Source organism: Geospiza fortis, unplaced genomic scaffold (assembly GCF_000277835.1).
Source record: "Geospiza fortis unplaced genomic scaffold, GeoFor_1.0 scaffold16, whole genome shotgun sequence".
Taxonomy (NCBI): domain Eukaryota; kingdom Metazoa; phylum Chordata; class Aves; order Passeriformes; family Thraupidae; genus Geospiza; species Geospiza fortis.
Genome location: NW_005054302.1, coordinates 5884231 through 5901316, shown reverse-complemented (window position 1 = coordinate 5901316; position 17086 = coordinate 5884231). Strand labels below are relative to the sequence as shown.

General features: G+C 36.5%; 1 protein-coding gene across 4 annotated transcripts in view; it reads left to right on the top strand.

Moving 5' to 3' along the window:
- GRIA4 (glutamate ionotropic receptor AMPA type subunit 4) overlaps positions 1-17086 on the top strand; it is a 216891-nt gene that overhangs the window by 158534 nt on the left and 41271 nt on the right. For 3 of the 4 annotated variants that reach the window (XM_005417712.2, XM_005417713.2, XM_031065981.1), the window contains exons 10-13: positions 2117-2323; positions 8561-8931; positions 10336-10534; positions 15383-15630. In XM_005417712.2, the coding sequence (XP_005417769.1) occupies positions 2117-2323; positions 8561-8931; positions 10336-10534; positions 15383-15630 (1025 nt within the window). The remainder of the gene's footprint in view (positions 1-2116; positions 2324-8560; positions 8932-10335; positions 10535-15382; positions 15631-17086) is intronic. The other variant, XM_031065982.1, reaches the window with a different exon arrangement.

Below are 17086 nucleotides of genomic sequence, written 5' to 3'. Positions count from 1 at the left end.
GTAAGAAAGGGAGGTGGATGGGGAAGAGAACCAATGCAGTTCCTCCAGGTACCCAACAGATCCCTGTCAGATCTTAGTGGTCACTCAACTGCATGGGATGGCCTCTCCTTGTACCTACCAAGGACAGTATTGGCCACTCCACTTACCTTCTCCGTGTTCCCTCACAGAACTCCTGGCTAGGAGGGCTGAAGTGCACTTAACTTTTAACAGAAAAATTGAGGTATCTGTCACTTGTTTTTGCTGTGTAGAAGCAGTTAAAATGCTTTGTTTGCAGCAGCCCTGCCAGTGGTGAGGTGCAGGCAGAAGCACAGTGTCTGGGTTTTGGAGGAAGGAGCAAGCTGATCTGGCATACACTGTGCCTGTCTTTGAGTCCATCACCAGAATTATCTCCTGGTATGACTCTAGCTGCATGCCTTTGGCTGGGATTTATGGCTGAATCAGAAGAGCTGGAAATCACTGACTCTAGCCTTTGGAATGCAAAATTGCTTTTGAGGTGCAGCAAGCAATGTAGCTGAAGCTTATAAGGAGCCTTCACGAACATAGGAAGTGGACAATTTGTTGCCCTTCTAGCAAGCAGTTGGCTAATCACAGACAGGACAGAGTCTTTTTCACCTCTGTTTGTTTTAAACCTTTTTGTGTGCAATAACATATGTGGAGAGGCACAGATTTTGGCTCTTCCTCTCATGTGAACAAAAAGTCTTTGTGAGGGAAGAACATTTTATACACATGGCCAAAATACTTCCAAAAATCAAGAACTTCTGCAGAGGTCAAGATCTCCCTGCTTTTCTGCCTCTCTCCCTCTAGAAGACCAGTGGTTGAGATCAAGGTGATTTAAGTAGGGATAGGAATAAAAGAAAAAGTGCAGGCTGCTGGTAATACTCAGCAGTTTTCCTTTGAAGATGCAAACTCTATACAGGCAAAGGCACTCATTGCACTGCACTCATGTAATACCACCTATCCACCCTTGTTAGACACCTAATAGAGGTTACAAAATTGTTGTTGCTTACAGATGATGTTCTTGTAGTTTCAGTGAAGCAAGCATTGCTGCACTACATGTTTAAATTTATTTTTATTCTTGTGCTAATTATATCTGTAGGAAAGATGGGAATGGGGCAGAATACTACCAAGGTTTGTGTCAAAAGACCAACATTTTCCAGGGATAGCACAGAGAAAACTTAAGTTGCTGGTATTTGGTGATGTAAATTCAAGCAAAGGGTGACCTAAATTACCCTTTATATTAGACAAATATTTCATCTGGAACTGGCTCTGAATATAAACTATGTGAAGTAATTTAAAATACCATCAGAAAGTATAGATTTACTTAATAATTTCTAAAGTCTGAAAATTCACATAGAGCTAAAAATTACCTTGATTTCCCAGCTGTATAATGTTCACTATTGTGGTAGTATGGTTTATACAGGGAATGCAAGATCCACTCATCAAGACAGGTTTTACTCGTTCTCAATGGCACTCACTGTCCCAAAATATTTGGTACTTCTTTTTCATACAACATGTAAAGTCACTGTCAACTTAATGCCATTCTTGTCCATGCATATCACTGAAGTTCATCCTAAAAAACCTTGCAGAATCTGCACTGTTTATTTTAAAGGGAATATGCATGTTTCCTTGGGAGTGTATTTCTGTGTTCTCACTAAAATGTGTGTAGCCTCTTAGGAGCTATACATTCTAAACTCAAGAAATGAAGCCACTCAGGCTCTGCACCTGAAGTTACATAGGTGATAACCCCACTATGTTAGAGCATATGCTTACTCACTGAAGTCAGAAGTCTACATTGTACCTTCATGATCTCACAGCCCTTTGCACTGTATAGGCCCAACCTCTATTCATGCTTTAAATTTAGTATATACTGCACCAAGGTCTGTCATTTAAAACAAAGTAATAATAATAATTCTTGTGAAATGTATAACCCAAATTAGTGTGAAGAGTATATCTTGCCAGAAGGATTTCTGTTCATACATTTTAATTTAAACCTGCTAATACTGTCCATTAACTTTTTCTAAATTGTGTGTTGTTCAGTCAGCTCATGACATGTTTGGTTTTTTTCAGACTATATTCGGTACACTTCTTCTTTACAGTTCTACTTCTTTCATTATAGGAAGCCCCATATGTTATGTTCAAGAAAAACCATGATACGTTTGAAGGGAATGACAAGTTTGAAGGATACTGTGTAGATCTGGCATCAGAAATTGCAAAACATATTGGTATCAAGTACAAAATTGCCATTGTTCCTGATGGAAAATATGGAGCAAGGGATCCAGAGACAAAAATCTGGAATGGGATGGTGGGAGAACTTGTTTATGGGGTAAGCATACCAATTTTTGAAGCAGGATTTAATTTATCATAGTATAAGTCACAAAATAGGAAGTATATGTGCATTTTATTTAATCTTGGGGTCACAGAAAGGAAACAGAATCTTGTTTCAGGTCTGTGAGTTTTCACTTATTTTCAAGATAAAATTTCGTAGTTTCATGCAAGTTCTACTATTTATTCAATTGGTACCTTGAAACATTGGAACATAGTTTGTATATCCCTTAAAAATTCATTAATGTTAGCGACCATCTATTCTTGACACACTGTAAAACTTGGTTGGGAAGAATATCACTCATTAATTCATTTTCATGGAATGGTGGACAGATCTTTTTAAAAAGATGGGATCCTTGGTCTAGTTTGAGAAATGAAAAATCCACCATATTAAACATAGGTAATAAACCACTACAGAGAAGTACAAAATTAGGCAATTCACAATGAAGACAGACTTTTAAGATGACCATCAATAATAAAATTTAAGATCAAACCTGGTAAGTTTAACAACTGAAAACATTATGTTATAGAGTGCTCTGGAGAAGGATTCTTCAGAATACCATAATACTTAGCAATTCTGTTGGCACATAAAGTTCCAATATTTAAAAGAACATAGCTCCAACAGATCTAAATAAATATTTTCAGTATCTGGTGTTACCAAAAGTAGCAAAACTCAGAGCTGAGCTTGCTGATTACTACAGTTGCTAGTATCTGCACCAAGAACAGTTCAGAATTCTTAGAGAAATTTTTAATTTCAGTGATAGAATAATAAAAAAAATCCTCAGACTACTCAGATGTGAATATTTCCACCCATGAACTCATAACATGCCTCAACCTCCTCATAAAAAATTCCTGCACACCAGTTGATCCATCCCCAGTCGCATTTTTCTCAATTTCATTGGCAGTTCAGGCCATACATTGGAAAGGCCTCTTGGCTTTTGTAGCAGCTCCATTTCAGTTCCCTTCTGCCAGTTTAGCATAGCTGATAAATTCTCCATTAGCATCAGTTCAAGGGGCTCTGTAGAATGAAACAGTCTCTGTGCTGCAGGAGTGTGGGAAATGTGCCCCAGAATTTCAGTGATCTCCCTTCCGCATTGGTATGGAAAGGTTATATCAGGTTCCCAAAATTCTCCATGTTCTTTGAAGTTTGTGAAGGAGCCAACTTCAAATTTCTCTTTAAAGAATAGAAACACTGAATATCACCAAGCATGTATATCTACTTCAGTGTCTTGAAAGCAGCTCAATTCTTAAGATAGTAAAAGATAAAGATTTTTCAGAATTCTTTTATCAAGTATGGAGGTTACTCCTTTTCTGACTTTTAATTGCAAGAGCAAACCCATGGACATCAATGGCCAAGCACTGTTTTATACTAGAATGTTTTTCAATTATCCAAGAAATGTTACTATTTATGAGAAAACTCTTTTGTTCAGATGTACAGTTTCAGTGGCCTATCATCTAGTTGAAAATTATAGAGGAAACTTGATATTACACTTTCATTTTCTGTTTGTATGGGCTATTTTTTTTCCTTCTTTTATCTTAAAAAAAATTTACCTCATCAATCCCAAATTGGCTTAGGACTAAACTGAAATAAAAAGTGTTGTAAGGAAGCTCACACAGATGTGTCAAACCTACAACTTTTACAAGAGCTGAAAGCAGTAAAGTTCACAGGCAAGAGGAACCTGTTGCAAATTACCCTAATGAAGAAGGCCTGGCCAGAATACAAAGCCAACACTTTATTTTTTGTAATGAAAAAGAATGAGGAGGAGGCTCTTTCCAGCTATCTGTTTAGGACGACTGCAGTCTCTTTGCAATTCTGGCACTAGGCCCTGGGAATGAGCTGCAGCAAAGCTCTTGGAGCTGCTTTTTTACTGAAGTCAGCTGCTGCCCAGGACATTTGCCCCACTGTCATAAGGCTCCTTGAGGCTGTATCGATCCCGGTGTATCAGTGGCACCGGGGAATGTCCCCGCCCTTCAGAAATCACCTGAAGGTGAATCTGTTAAATTGCAAGAATGGTCTCCAGTACATTCTTGGCCCATAATTACTGTCCAAAACAATTCCTGAGCCCAGCTGGACGAGGCCATGCAGGTTCAGAGGTCGGGTGACTTTGATGGCAGCGACGCGGCCTGTCCGGTGCGCTGGGCCTTAAGGCCAAGAGCTACACCAGGCATGCTTAGTGTACTTCTACAGCTGTAGCTTTGAAGGAAATTGTTCTTTCTGCTACTTACAAAGTTTTCTGCTAAGGATTCCCACAGGGGATCCATCAAGAGCATCCTCCCTGCAAATTCCTTGAGTCCTTGCCAGGCAATTTACAGAGCATCAGGTTCCCAGGCCTAGGAGAAAACAGAAAAATCAGTCAGGCAGAGACTTTGCTGCAAAGCTCTGCTAGAAGAAGAGTATGTTCATCTTCTCTGATAGATCCCCTAATCATAAACACAAATAGTCTGAGTAGTTGGCTGTGTTTCAAGCAAGGCTTTTTATTTGCAGCCAGGACTGGGAGAGAATTTGCAACTGAATTAGCAACTTGACGAGATGATCTATTTGGGAAACATTTTACAGCTTTTAATTCCCAACCATGTTAATGGATTAACAGACAGTTTTGCTCTTGCTGGTGAGATTGGACTCTTTCTGTACAACACAAAATGTTCCTCTGCTCTCTTGCTCTTGCTTTCATACCCCAAAGCCCCTTGGCCCTGTCCTTATTACTGAGAATGGATATGTGAAAATTTTATCCCATGTTCCTTTAAGACTTGTATGCACCAGAGGTTGTTCTGGTACCTGGACACTTAGGTGCTGCACAGAGCAGCATAGTAATTTCCTAAACCCCATGGTTGATTTTTCCATCATGTCCCAGAGGAAACATCATATAAAATGCTGTGGGGTACAGTTTTGCTAAGATTGTACAGAAAGTCACAATGGGGATGGTTGCTTCTTTTCCTGTTTTGATTTTAGCACATTATTAAAAACTACGAGGAAATCTTGGTTATTTGTCCCCAATGAATCCACATGCATGCAGTGGTCCATGTGGATTCTATTTGCCTTGATATCTAGCTCACAGAAGAAATGCTGGCTGGGGATGAAATGCCATTAAGCACATGTAACAGGTGTTTCCAAATTCACTAGCAGTCAGCTCCAATTAAATATTCATTCTCCTGACATGGAATGCCTTTCTTTCACTGCTTAACACAAAAGGTCACAACTCATTTCTGTTTGAAATCTCAGAAGCCATGAGCTTCTGAGATTAAAATCTGTTTCTGCATGATTTTTTCTCAGATAGCGTTACCACCTTCACAATACTTGTACCAAGCATAAATTTTATTCACAACATTATAATAATTATATATTCTGGAAAAGAAAATGTCTCTCTCCATCAGAATCAATCTTGTCTCTTTCTATAATATTAGAAGGATCCAGAATACATCTGTACTTGGTAATGGTGGAGCCTTGATTGAAATGCTGTTACAGATGCAGTTATTTAACTGTGAAGTATCATTAGTCTTTGTCAAAACAGATTTCAATGGCAACGAAATCATTAATTGTTTTTGCACCATAGTTATATTGTTAATCATTTAAATCCATAATTATATGGTGTATGTTAACTGGGCAAAGCACATAATTATCATGCACAGCTATTTTCATGATTTAGCTTTTGCAAGGAAGAGTTTATGTAGGCTTTACATGGTACACAATAGTCATACAAAAATAGTAATATGATCAGTCTGGGGGGCTGTAGTTTCTCCAAGTTTTTGGCATTTAATTAATGACCTAGCTGTATATTTTCCTTAGATTTCTTGGCATAAAATTGATTTATCAAAATTATGAATTATCTGATACTAGATCACTATTGTAAAAAAATTGGTTAAGTTTCTATTTCTCCTCTTTAACTCCTTCAAGTACTGTAGGCAGCAGTTCTGATCATGTTCAAGTCCTGCATACCCTATTTGAGCATTTAAATTTCGTACGATAAATCCTCTGCAGTATTTCACATATAATATGCAATGTACTAAGTAGGTATTCAAAACCTCCTCAATTCACACTAACTTGGGGAAGTCACTTTTCCAGCTCACACTGTGAAAACTAACAACCCTCAGGAATCTGTGTTTTAACTCCAGTAGAAACCTGCAGACAGAAAAAAAACCCTGTTAGCCAACACCTTTGAAGACCAGTGACTAGGTCTGTCATTTACACTGTGTTAATGAAGATACCACTATAAGGCAAACACAGAGAGGATTGGCAGGAAGAGATCACAGTTGCCATGAGTCTTTTGCTTAGTCAAAGGACTCCACATTAGGCATTCTCAATAATTAAAATTTAGAAATACAAAAGATGTTGACTCTAAAGAAGGAAACTATTCTTCTGGAGAAAAGCTACTTATGAGTAAGATAAAAAAGAAATATGCAGAAAAGCCAGTAGCTCAAACCATCCTACAGTCTTTAGACTACAGAAACTAAGTTTACTTTCTAATTTTCAGGCTAGTTGAAGTATTGATATTGATATTTTGATATTTTAGACATGTTACCCTTCTCATAGAATAGCTGTTTTCATAAAACATCTGCTTCAGCCTGATTTAGAGAATCACAAGGGATTAAGAAGCCAAATTTTAAAAAAATGCCTTGTATAACAAAATGTAAATTAAAATTCAGAGGATTAGCAGTGTTATCATAATGTTTACCTGAGACATTAGCACCAGAGGTAATTTCTGATACCTTTGCAAAATTATGATTTCAGATGCATTGCTTAAAGTGTAATATCTTTATATAAAATTTTGGTAAGTGTTTGCATCACAACTATTTCAGAATGACAGATATAATCTGATGATTAATATACATCCATCTTAACACAAATGTGCATTTTTGGGCTATGAATGAGTCAATTCTTTTGAATTATTTACAATTGCAAAACTGCCAAAATAGGTTTAATTTTTAACTACCTAATACTGGTTGAAAATTAAATTCCATAAACATATATGGCTCCATATGAATTAGAGCATAAAATAAAAACCACAGATTATTTTAAATGCATTTACCTGTTTCAAAGTTGTAAGATAATAATAAGCTCCTTTTCAATATTTTCTTTGGCACACAAGCTATTTACATAACGCTGGATTAAACTATTTGAGCACATCCTTATTTTTCAGTATGTTTTAACCTCATTGAAACCACAAAGTGTTCACAAAATACAGTTACTCTCCTGAGCCCATAAGCTGTATAGAAGTCCACACTGGTCACAGAGCACAGGCTCTGCTGTGTGGCTGTACCTAGACACAGCACCATGGTGATGAACAGGACACAGGTTTCAGCAGCTCTTGCATCTGTTCCCCTCTCAGAGGTGCATCCTTTGCCCCAGGTCACCACACAATTCCCATCTGAAGCACTGCTGCAATGGCAGCTTTAGTGTGAAAGGCAAGGCTGGGCAAGGAACAAACCTTAATGTAGTGTAGCATCCCTAAGGAGAAAAGCAACGCGTTAGTTTAGCCCCAGTATTTTATGGTGCATACAGACATCATTGTTAGCAGCCATAATCACCTCCATCAATATTGATTCATTCAAGATTGGCATCGTCATCCAAAAAACATGTTAGATATACATTTAAAAAATATTCCTGACACTAGTGGGAATGGATTCAGCAGACATTTTATCCAGTTAGCACATGATTTTACACACCTATTTCCTGTATACTTGCCATTTTTTGCTGTTTAAAACCTAATTCAATCTTATTGGGCTATATGTCACTTGAGACAGCTCTGTGCAGTTTGGTGAAATCACAGCAACAGTTAATCACTTTTGCAGCCTCATGCCATTTGGAGATTTCCTGAATCCATGAACTGCTTTACCTCCAAATATTATTATGTCTTACCAAAATACAGCAATTAAAAAGTCTCTATACATTCAGTGACAATAAGGTCATTCTCATTTTCCATTCTTTCTTTAATTCCTTTATTTAAATCTAAATTAATGCCTATACTGCTGCTCACCTCTATAAGATTTAAGAATCTATTCTTTAGCAGAAAAATTAAGTATTTGTATAATTTTGTAAAATAAAAACCTGCAATGTGTTTGTTTTACTGAAAGCATATTGAGTAAATGCAGAGTGTGATAGAAGGAAAGAGAAAAATGCTACAAAGAGCATTTAAGCCACAGTGTCCTGATGTAAATAACATACCTTTGGAATTAGCTGCTTACCAAGTGTATAAGCACACATCAATTAATCTATACATCTATATTTCTTTTTTCTTTATAGAAAGCAGAGATTGCTGTTGCGCCTCTGACCATCACTTTGGTACGAGAAGAGGTCATTGATTTTTCTAAACCTTTTATGAGTTTGGGGATATCCATTATGATCAAAAAGCCCCAGAAATCTAAACCAGGAGTATTTTCCTTCTTGGACCCTTTGGCGTATGAGATCTGGATGTGCATAGTCTTTGCCTACATTGGTGTCAGTGTGGTCCTGTTCCTAGTTAGCAGGTTTAGTCCATATGAGTGGCACACAGAAGAACCAGAGGATGGGAAAGAAGGACCCAGTGACCAGCCTCCCAATGAGTTTGGCATATTCAACAGCCTCTGGTTTTCCCTGGGTGCCTTTATGCAACAAGGATGTGATATTTCCCCAAGGTTTGTGTCAAATCTTTTTACATTTGCATTTTGTCTTCAACACTGAGGCATAAAACCTTCTTTCATTAATTTTCCTGGCAGTGTTTTGAAGTCCATTCTTCAACCTTTAATTTTTTTTTCTTTTTTTTTTAATAGCCATGATAAGAGCAAAAGATAATCTACTTGAACTTTCAGTCATTACTATTATTTTTCCAATGTCAATGTGCGTAAACCCCAAACAGCTGTCAGAAACAGCAGATTCACACAGGGGAAATTCCACCGGGTTGTCTTCTGAAGAACTGTGTTGTTGCTGGATTAGTTCCATTGTGCTACAACCATGAAATGCACACAGTTGTGCTGAATATCTGCCTTGCATCAAGGGATGTCCCACTTCTGTTTCAAGTTCTACAGTGCTGCTTCACAAATATTGCTGTCTGTGAGAGACAATATTTGACTGTTTCTGAGAAGCCAGACTGTGTTGCTCTTAGAGCAACAGAGAACATGCCTCAGATCTACTACTTTTGGTTCTATAATACATGATTAGTCTTATAATATATGATAATCTAGTACATGATTAGTCTAATACGTGCACTCCTGAATTTCTCAACATTTTATGAAGTTCTGGAACTTTAGTGGGCAGTAACTAAAACTTTTTAATTAAATATTATGACCCAATCTTTCAAACTTAAAGGCTTCATTTTAGCCATTTGCAGTGAAATTTTGAGTGTTCAGCATTGGCCTAATCTTTGTATTATTGAAGTTAGCAATAAAACTGGTACTGATTAAGAGTGAATGTGCCTTGCTCCTCAACAACCTTCTCATCAAATTGCAGGTATTGAAAAGGAAAATACAATTTTTTACTTAACAGAAATGTCTCTTTTATCACAAAATTCTTGCTTCTTAAAGAAGAAAAATGTGAATGTTCAATGAATGATTGCAGTAGCTTATGGAATTTCTGAGAAGTCTGGGTGACAGGAACGTGTTAATCCTAAAGCCAACATAATCCATATGCAAAGCCTTTTGCAATTTTTTTAAGAGGAAACCAAGAAAGCTACTGATTTTAAGCTACCATGATTTACTTTTGTCTCCAAAAAGAGATTACCAACGCAGTATTTTTTGACACTTTTTTCCTATTTTTAGGCATGTCCTGAAATAATAGGAACACTGAGATTACTGTCCAAGAGGATTTAAGTTTCAGTGTATGTGTGATACACATTGGTACAGCGGACTACACTGTAGACAGTAAATTTCTAGAGTAGAAGCATCTATTAATATTTAAAATGCAAATGATCTTCCTCCCATTGATTGTTGCTTAATGACAAATGTTCAGCAATAATGGTGCCTTCACACACTCTCTCTCTCTCTCTCTCTCACTTTTCGTGGCTCAAGAGACAGGAAAATGTGCATTATCTTATTCGTGTTTAGATCCCTCTCAGGTCGCATTGTCGGAGGTGTCTGGTGGTTCTTCACGCTCATCATTATTTCATCCTACACTGCTAACCTCGCTGCTTTCTTGACTGTTGAGAGAATGGTCTCCCCCATAGAGAGTGCAGAAGACCTTGCCAAACAAACCGAAATTGCTTACGGGACACTGGACTCAGGGTCAACCAAAGAGTTCTTCAGAGTAAGTTGGCACATCCATTAGAACAGCTATCCCTACCAACCACTCTTTTAAGATGTTTGGAAATGTGAAATAATGTGACTTTGCAATTATATGCAGTATAGTTTTGTAACTCCTGAAATGCTTTACCCCCCAAGACAATTTGTTGGATTTTTCAGTTTTTTAATCTGTGGAAAACTTATTGATCTTGTCAAAAAAAAAAAAAAAAGAGATGCAAAAGAGATGCCCAGGGGGATACTGAAGCAAGTGATAATTAAAGCAGCATTGCACTATTGATTCATGTGAAGCTACAGTACTGAAGTGATGTGCAGCATTGAAAGCCTATGATGGTAAAGTGGAGTCTTGCAGGTTTTGTTTCTGCTTATGGATTTGGCTGTGTGCATTTTGCTTTAGGGTCTTGGGTGGTGGGCAGGAAATGCATTTTTTAATTTGCTGACTTTCAGATGGATAATAAAGGGAAAATTTAACTCGAGGGGATGTGGTTGGAGCATTAGGAAACAGCATAAATAGCCATTCATATGCCTGTGCTGTCTCTATTGATTGCTTCATTGTCATTTGCTTTCCTGCATTAGTGTGGTTGGTATGTAATCATTTGCCAGCTGGAAAGCAGGGAGCTTGGGCGCATCACAGGCAGCACATAATAAATAGTCCTTCCTGCTTTATTTCATGACTCCAGCAGATGAAAGTTAAGCTCAGCTGACCGAAGTGAGTTTAGTGTTTAAACACAGCTCTGAATAAATGCTGTGAGCCAGTCCCCCTTCCTTCAAAATTGCACAGGTCATTAGGTCATTATTTAGCTGAAATGTGAAGATTAAGGGATTTTTAGAGGTCAGGAAGATGGACTGAAAATTTCTTCTAATTGCCTAATTGAAAGGAGTTCTGTTAGGCACTCACACGCACCTTCACTGTTTTCAGTTTAGCCAAACTGAACTCAGTAAACCATTAAGAAGATTTTCAGTGCCATTTGGAAACTGTAGACAATATCCATTCAAAGACAGTGTCTCAAGTGAAATAACCTTTTTATTGCAACAACTATCCCCATAGAAGTGCTTGTAAATCTGTTCTATTAGCTGCAGAAAGATGATTTATAAGGTAGAGATTTCACTTAACAAACACAGTGATTGGACTTTCACATCATGAAACTGCTCAAGGAGTTAAGTTTAACCCAGTTTTCTAGATTTCTTCTGTAGACACTGGAGAAAGAAAAGCAGCCCTGTGCCTCCTGTGTGAGATGTGTGTGTTATGGTGAAATAAAAAACACATTTAATTATCTGCCTCTCTTCTTGAACTCTAGAAGGATCCAGCTGAAATGGCTATGGTGCTTGGAACCTAATTTTTAATGAGGACTGTTCACTAAAAGGTTTCTAACTACACCTGTCTTACTATTTTTTTAATGAGTACAGTCCCTCCTACTGATTAATTATATTCACCTATGTTTCACCCATAAACACATTTTTAGTTCTTTTTGTGGAAAGTTAGATATTTTATTCTTGGAACTCGAGTTTCAGTCCATCGTAAGTTGAGGTGGTAGGCACAATATATGGGTACAAATAGTTCTTTCTACTAGAATGAAACTGCGATGATACTTAAAAACATGATGCTGATGGTCAGGCAGATTTATGTAACATTGTATTTATTAACTTGTTGCATTTTCAAGAGTATCTAGTCCTTGCAAATTTGTTAGGTGATGGTATGCAAAAAGTAATTCCCAAAGATACAGTAAAGAATGAAGGACTGGAATTGTTTTCTTAAGACTTTCAAAATACATATACAAGCCATTGTATTGAAGTAATGAGATCAGATATTTTGATGTAGAAACACTATTGGTCATAAAAATTTCATGGTTCTTTTAAATCATCCTGTAAACACAGAGACTCTTTCAATATTTTACGCAAGTTCTCATTTTAAAGAGAAGATACTATGATGGAGTAAAAATGTCTAAGGTGACAGCCCTTCTTTCACTTCAATCTTAAACGGCTAAGAGAAAAAAGAAGGAAAATCAATGTTATTCTTTTTATTTTTTCTTTTCTTTCAAAATACAGAGGGAAACTGAAAATAACTACAAATACTAAATACTATTTCATATGCAAAATGTGAAGCTTAATGAAGATTTAAACTGTGTTGATCACTTTCTTTAAAATAGTTCAGTTGAGGCCCTGCTTTCCAATTATTTCTAATATCTCTCACAATATGGTGATTCTTAATGATACTCTATGTGCTATTTCTAAAAAAAATTTTTACAAAACAGGAAGAAAGATAAAATATCGACAGACAATATTTACACAAAAGCTGTTTTTCATAATACATAAATTAAGACCTAGCCTGAAACAATAGTACAAGAAGATTTGTGTGCCAAGTCGAACATTTTGTGGGTTTGGAAGCAATTAATTTTTGGTATTAGAATCATGTGTAACTTTTCTGTCAGTGGTGATTATCTGGCTGAAGATGAGCCTTCAGGACATTTTCTCATCATTTTGTCATTTCTGATCAAAATGTCAGAAACTCTGAACACCTCTTCAGTCGGTTTTAAATTTGGCTTGAAAGCAGAAAAGGGAAAATCATTTTAAAGCCAACATAAAGAAAAAGAGGAACTTTGATACTGTTAGCTGTTATATACTCCTATTTTTTGGTTTACATGCAATGAGAGTTGTATTTTCCAGGCAGACTGCTCAAGAGGGAAAGTAGTTAGTTTTAGCAGTTCTACTCAGAAAAGCCGGAAATTAAAATTATCCCAGCTTCGCTGACTGCAGGGAAAGCTGCAATGTTTTCTCATATGATAATAAAAAATATTTGTTAGTTCACTCTTCAGTTTTCACTCTGAGTTGACAGGTAGAAATTGAATGCAAGCAAATCAAAGTTTGGGAGAAGAAAATGTTAGAGAGCAGATACCTTTCTAGACTTTCCATATTTTTCTATTTTCATAGGCAAAGGAGACTAGATGATAAAAGAAAAAAAAATTAAATGCAGCCTTTTTCAATTGAGGTAGAGCAGTGTTTCCTGTTACTAATCAAGCTGTTTTATGTGCTGCATAAAGTTATAAATGAAAGTGAGCTATTATATGGTTACTTTATAAAGAAATAGATGTAATGGATGTTAAGATGAGAGAAATGTTTGGAAGTGAAGGCAAAGGCAAGAAAATACTCTTGAAATTATGTCTGATTTATTGCTGCTCTCTTCCATTTTTTTCTTTCTGTAAATTTAAATCCACGTAATTACATCCGTGTAAAGCAAAAATAATGCATTGGTGGCTTAGTTTGTGCTCTGCTCCCAGCCAGTATTATGTAAATATAAAATAGCTGTGACTGTAGTGAAAAGAAAGGGTGACAAGTCAGGATGTGATTATGGACATACACAGCTGTTGTTGATTCAAATGTTATTATATTTGACAGAAAGATAAAATTATGCATACAGACAAGCTAAAAAGGGAAAGCACAATTTATGATGTTCTGCTATATGGCATTTTTATTGAACAGTTTTAGTAAAATGCCACTTATTTTCAGGATAGACTTAGGTCCCTAACAAATTATTTTCTAAGTAATGATACAGTCATTCAGTAATTGGTAAAAAGAAGTGCTTCAGGGAAATTACTCTCAAATATAAAAAAGGCTCAGTTCCAGGCTTCTTAAAGCCATTTTTAATTTATATAATACTAAGATTATAGGATTTAGTATTTGTTTAAATAATCTATGGCCCTTTGTTTTGGGGCTTTAGAATAATGAATATTTTTCTGGAGTGCTCAGCACAGTGTAGTAACAGGCTCGTAGACCAAATCTTGCTTAGCTAGAAACTCCTCTTGACTCAAATAAAAGCTGACTTGAGCATTAGGTTAAAAAGTCCTTTTTGCAGCATACATAGGGGAAGACAAGTGCCATCTGTTATTATAAAAACAGTGTGTAGTGTTCAGCTGACACACTGCTGGTTTGCATGTATGTATTGCTATTGCTGGAGGAAGCAAAGGAGTTGTTGGGTGAATCTAATGAGCATGGGAAACTTCTCAGCCTGACAGCATTTCCTTCCTTTCTTTTAGCGAAATTTTTTATTTGCTTTAATTTTTTATGAAGAAGTTTTATTTTTGCTTAAGTATTTACCTGCAGTTACTCCATGCATTCTCAGACAGGAAAATTTCCAATTAATGCACTCTAAGCCATGAATTCTTGTGCATTCTTTGAGAAAGTATATTTCTTACTCAGTTATTGGCAGGATGAGAGTCTTTAAAATAAATCCACTGATACTGCAGTTCTAAAATCATATCTAATTCTTTAAGAAAGATTTTAATGGCATTTTACTTTCTTTAGTATTTGCTCCAACTTGCTGTTTCCATCTTTTACTGTGAACCATATCTTCAAATACTGTATAGCATTTCTGAATATAGATCAGGTCAGTTCTGGACTCTGAATCATGAAAGCAGAAATCTTACTTAAGCTATTGTGGTTTTGATGGTAGAAGAAGTGGGTGTTAGAGAAATGCTTTAAGATTCAGCTCAGTATTTATGGGAAGATTATTTTACTGTTTCTCTTAAGAGTACAGTCTTATTGTGAACATCTTTTTCATATATCATTCCCTAAAACACATTGACTGTGAATTCCTCTATCTAACAGTAAATTCAGCTTTGCAGGTTTCTTTTTTGACTGCTAGAGGGTAGCCAAACTCAAAAATAGTATCTGGTACTATAGTATTGATAATTTTCTTTTTTGTCTCTTTTAAAATAATGGAATTCAGATAAAACCCTTCTCCAAGATTTTCCCAGCCTCAAATGTCTGAAAAATTAAGTATAATTTATTTTATTTGAGTAGTGCCATTCTGAAACATTGCAACATTCTTTTGTTCTAACTTGTTTTTGATTTTCCCCAGAGATCAAAAATAGCAGTGTATGAAAAGATGTGGACCTACATGAAATCAGCTGAGCCATCAGTGTTCACTAGGACTACTGCAGAGGGAGTAGCTCGTGTCCGCAAATCCAAGGGCAAGTTTGCCTTCCTGCTGGAGTCCACCATGAATGAATACATTGAGCAACGAAAGCCATGTGACACCATGAAAGTGGGAGGAAATCTGGATTCCAAAGGCTATGGCGTAGCCACACCGAAGGGTTCTCCATTAAGGTGGGTGGAATAGTATAACAATATAAAATGTGTTGTTATAGTATTCCACCTTCCCTGATGTCCCTGATATAGCTCTTTTTGTTTTGTGTGTGAACATGGTATGTTATTTTTATTTTCTTCCATTTCATTTTTTTTTGATCAACAAAGGTAACCATTTCTAATTGCAATATGGATTGAGCAGCTATAGTTGGCATATGTTTCAAGGCCATATAAAAACCAAACTGGTTGAACACTAGCTACTTGAAGTCAGCCTCAATAGAATTAACACTGGTTATTCTATTTCATCAGCTTTTTTCACAGAATTCAACCTTTTATAGCAGTATTATGCTTACATTATCTACATCGGTATCTGCATCAATAATATGCCTACATTTTATGTTGTGTTTATTGATCTTGGTTACTAATTTCTGAGTAAGAAGCTGCTTGTAGCATCTTTTTTCAAATGTCATCACTTGGAGGTAATTAGTCCTTCATTAAAGTACTTTTTTACAAAAGCACCTTCTTATTTAGAAAAAACGTTTGTGTTTCTAGCATTATGCATTTCAGTACTGCCTTCAAACTCACCAGTATTTTCTTTTTCATGGCATCAGATACATTCAGTAAAGTAGGAGAGTTTTTGATTCACAGGCAGAACATTATTTGCCTTTCATTTAAATTGTCAAGGGACAAAAGTCAGCTGTGTGTTAAAATTGGCGGTGTTTACCATTCTGTTTCTTTAATGTTTAATGCAAACAAAACTTTCATTTTCTAGTGTAGATTTGCCAATTTTCTTGAAAACAAAAGAGCAACTAGGAGTTGAAGGGAGTCTGACAGTGATAAGGTGCACATGGGTGGGGGAAAGGGATGCTCTGCAGAGTGCCCTGCACCCCATTTCTCACATTTGTACTCATGATAAGAGATTACAATGTGAAATAAAGGGGAGGAAGTAGGTGTGAGGGAAGAGTTGCAAGTGCGGGTGTAGCCATATGCCTGTGGATGAGGTAACTAAGGACCTATTTGTCTACATCTGTGACTGCAGAGGAGACATCATTAACCACTGTGTAGATAACTAGACTCACTCATAACTCATCAGTTTAACCTGCACACAATGTCACAAACATCAGTAGCTGTAACTGCATTACAAGGATGGTGAAAGGAATATCATTAGAATCATTTCCATCCACAGCAAAAGAAGATTTGTATGTGCAGGGGAAAATCATGGCAGCTATTTCAGTGACTGAATATGAATTTTTGGTCCTTAATATTCAATACCTATCAGATTTAAAAATTGCCGCCTTCACTGCTGAACAAAGTAGTAAGAGAACATTAAGGAGGTGAGAGAGGGAAAATGACAATAAAAATGTTAATTCTATAGAAAAACACGTCCAGAACTCATAGAGTAGTTAAAGGTAGAAGGCAGTGCTAATTAGAGAGGCTGCTCTATTATCTGGATATATTTCCAAAACACTTGGTTTTT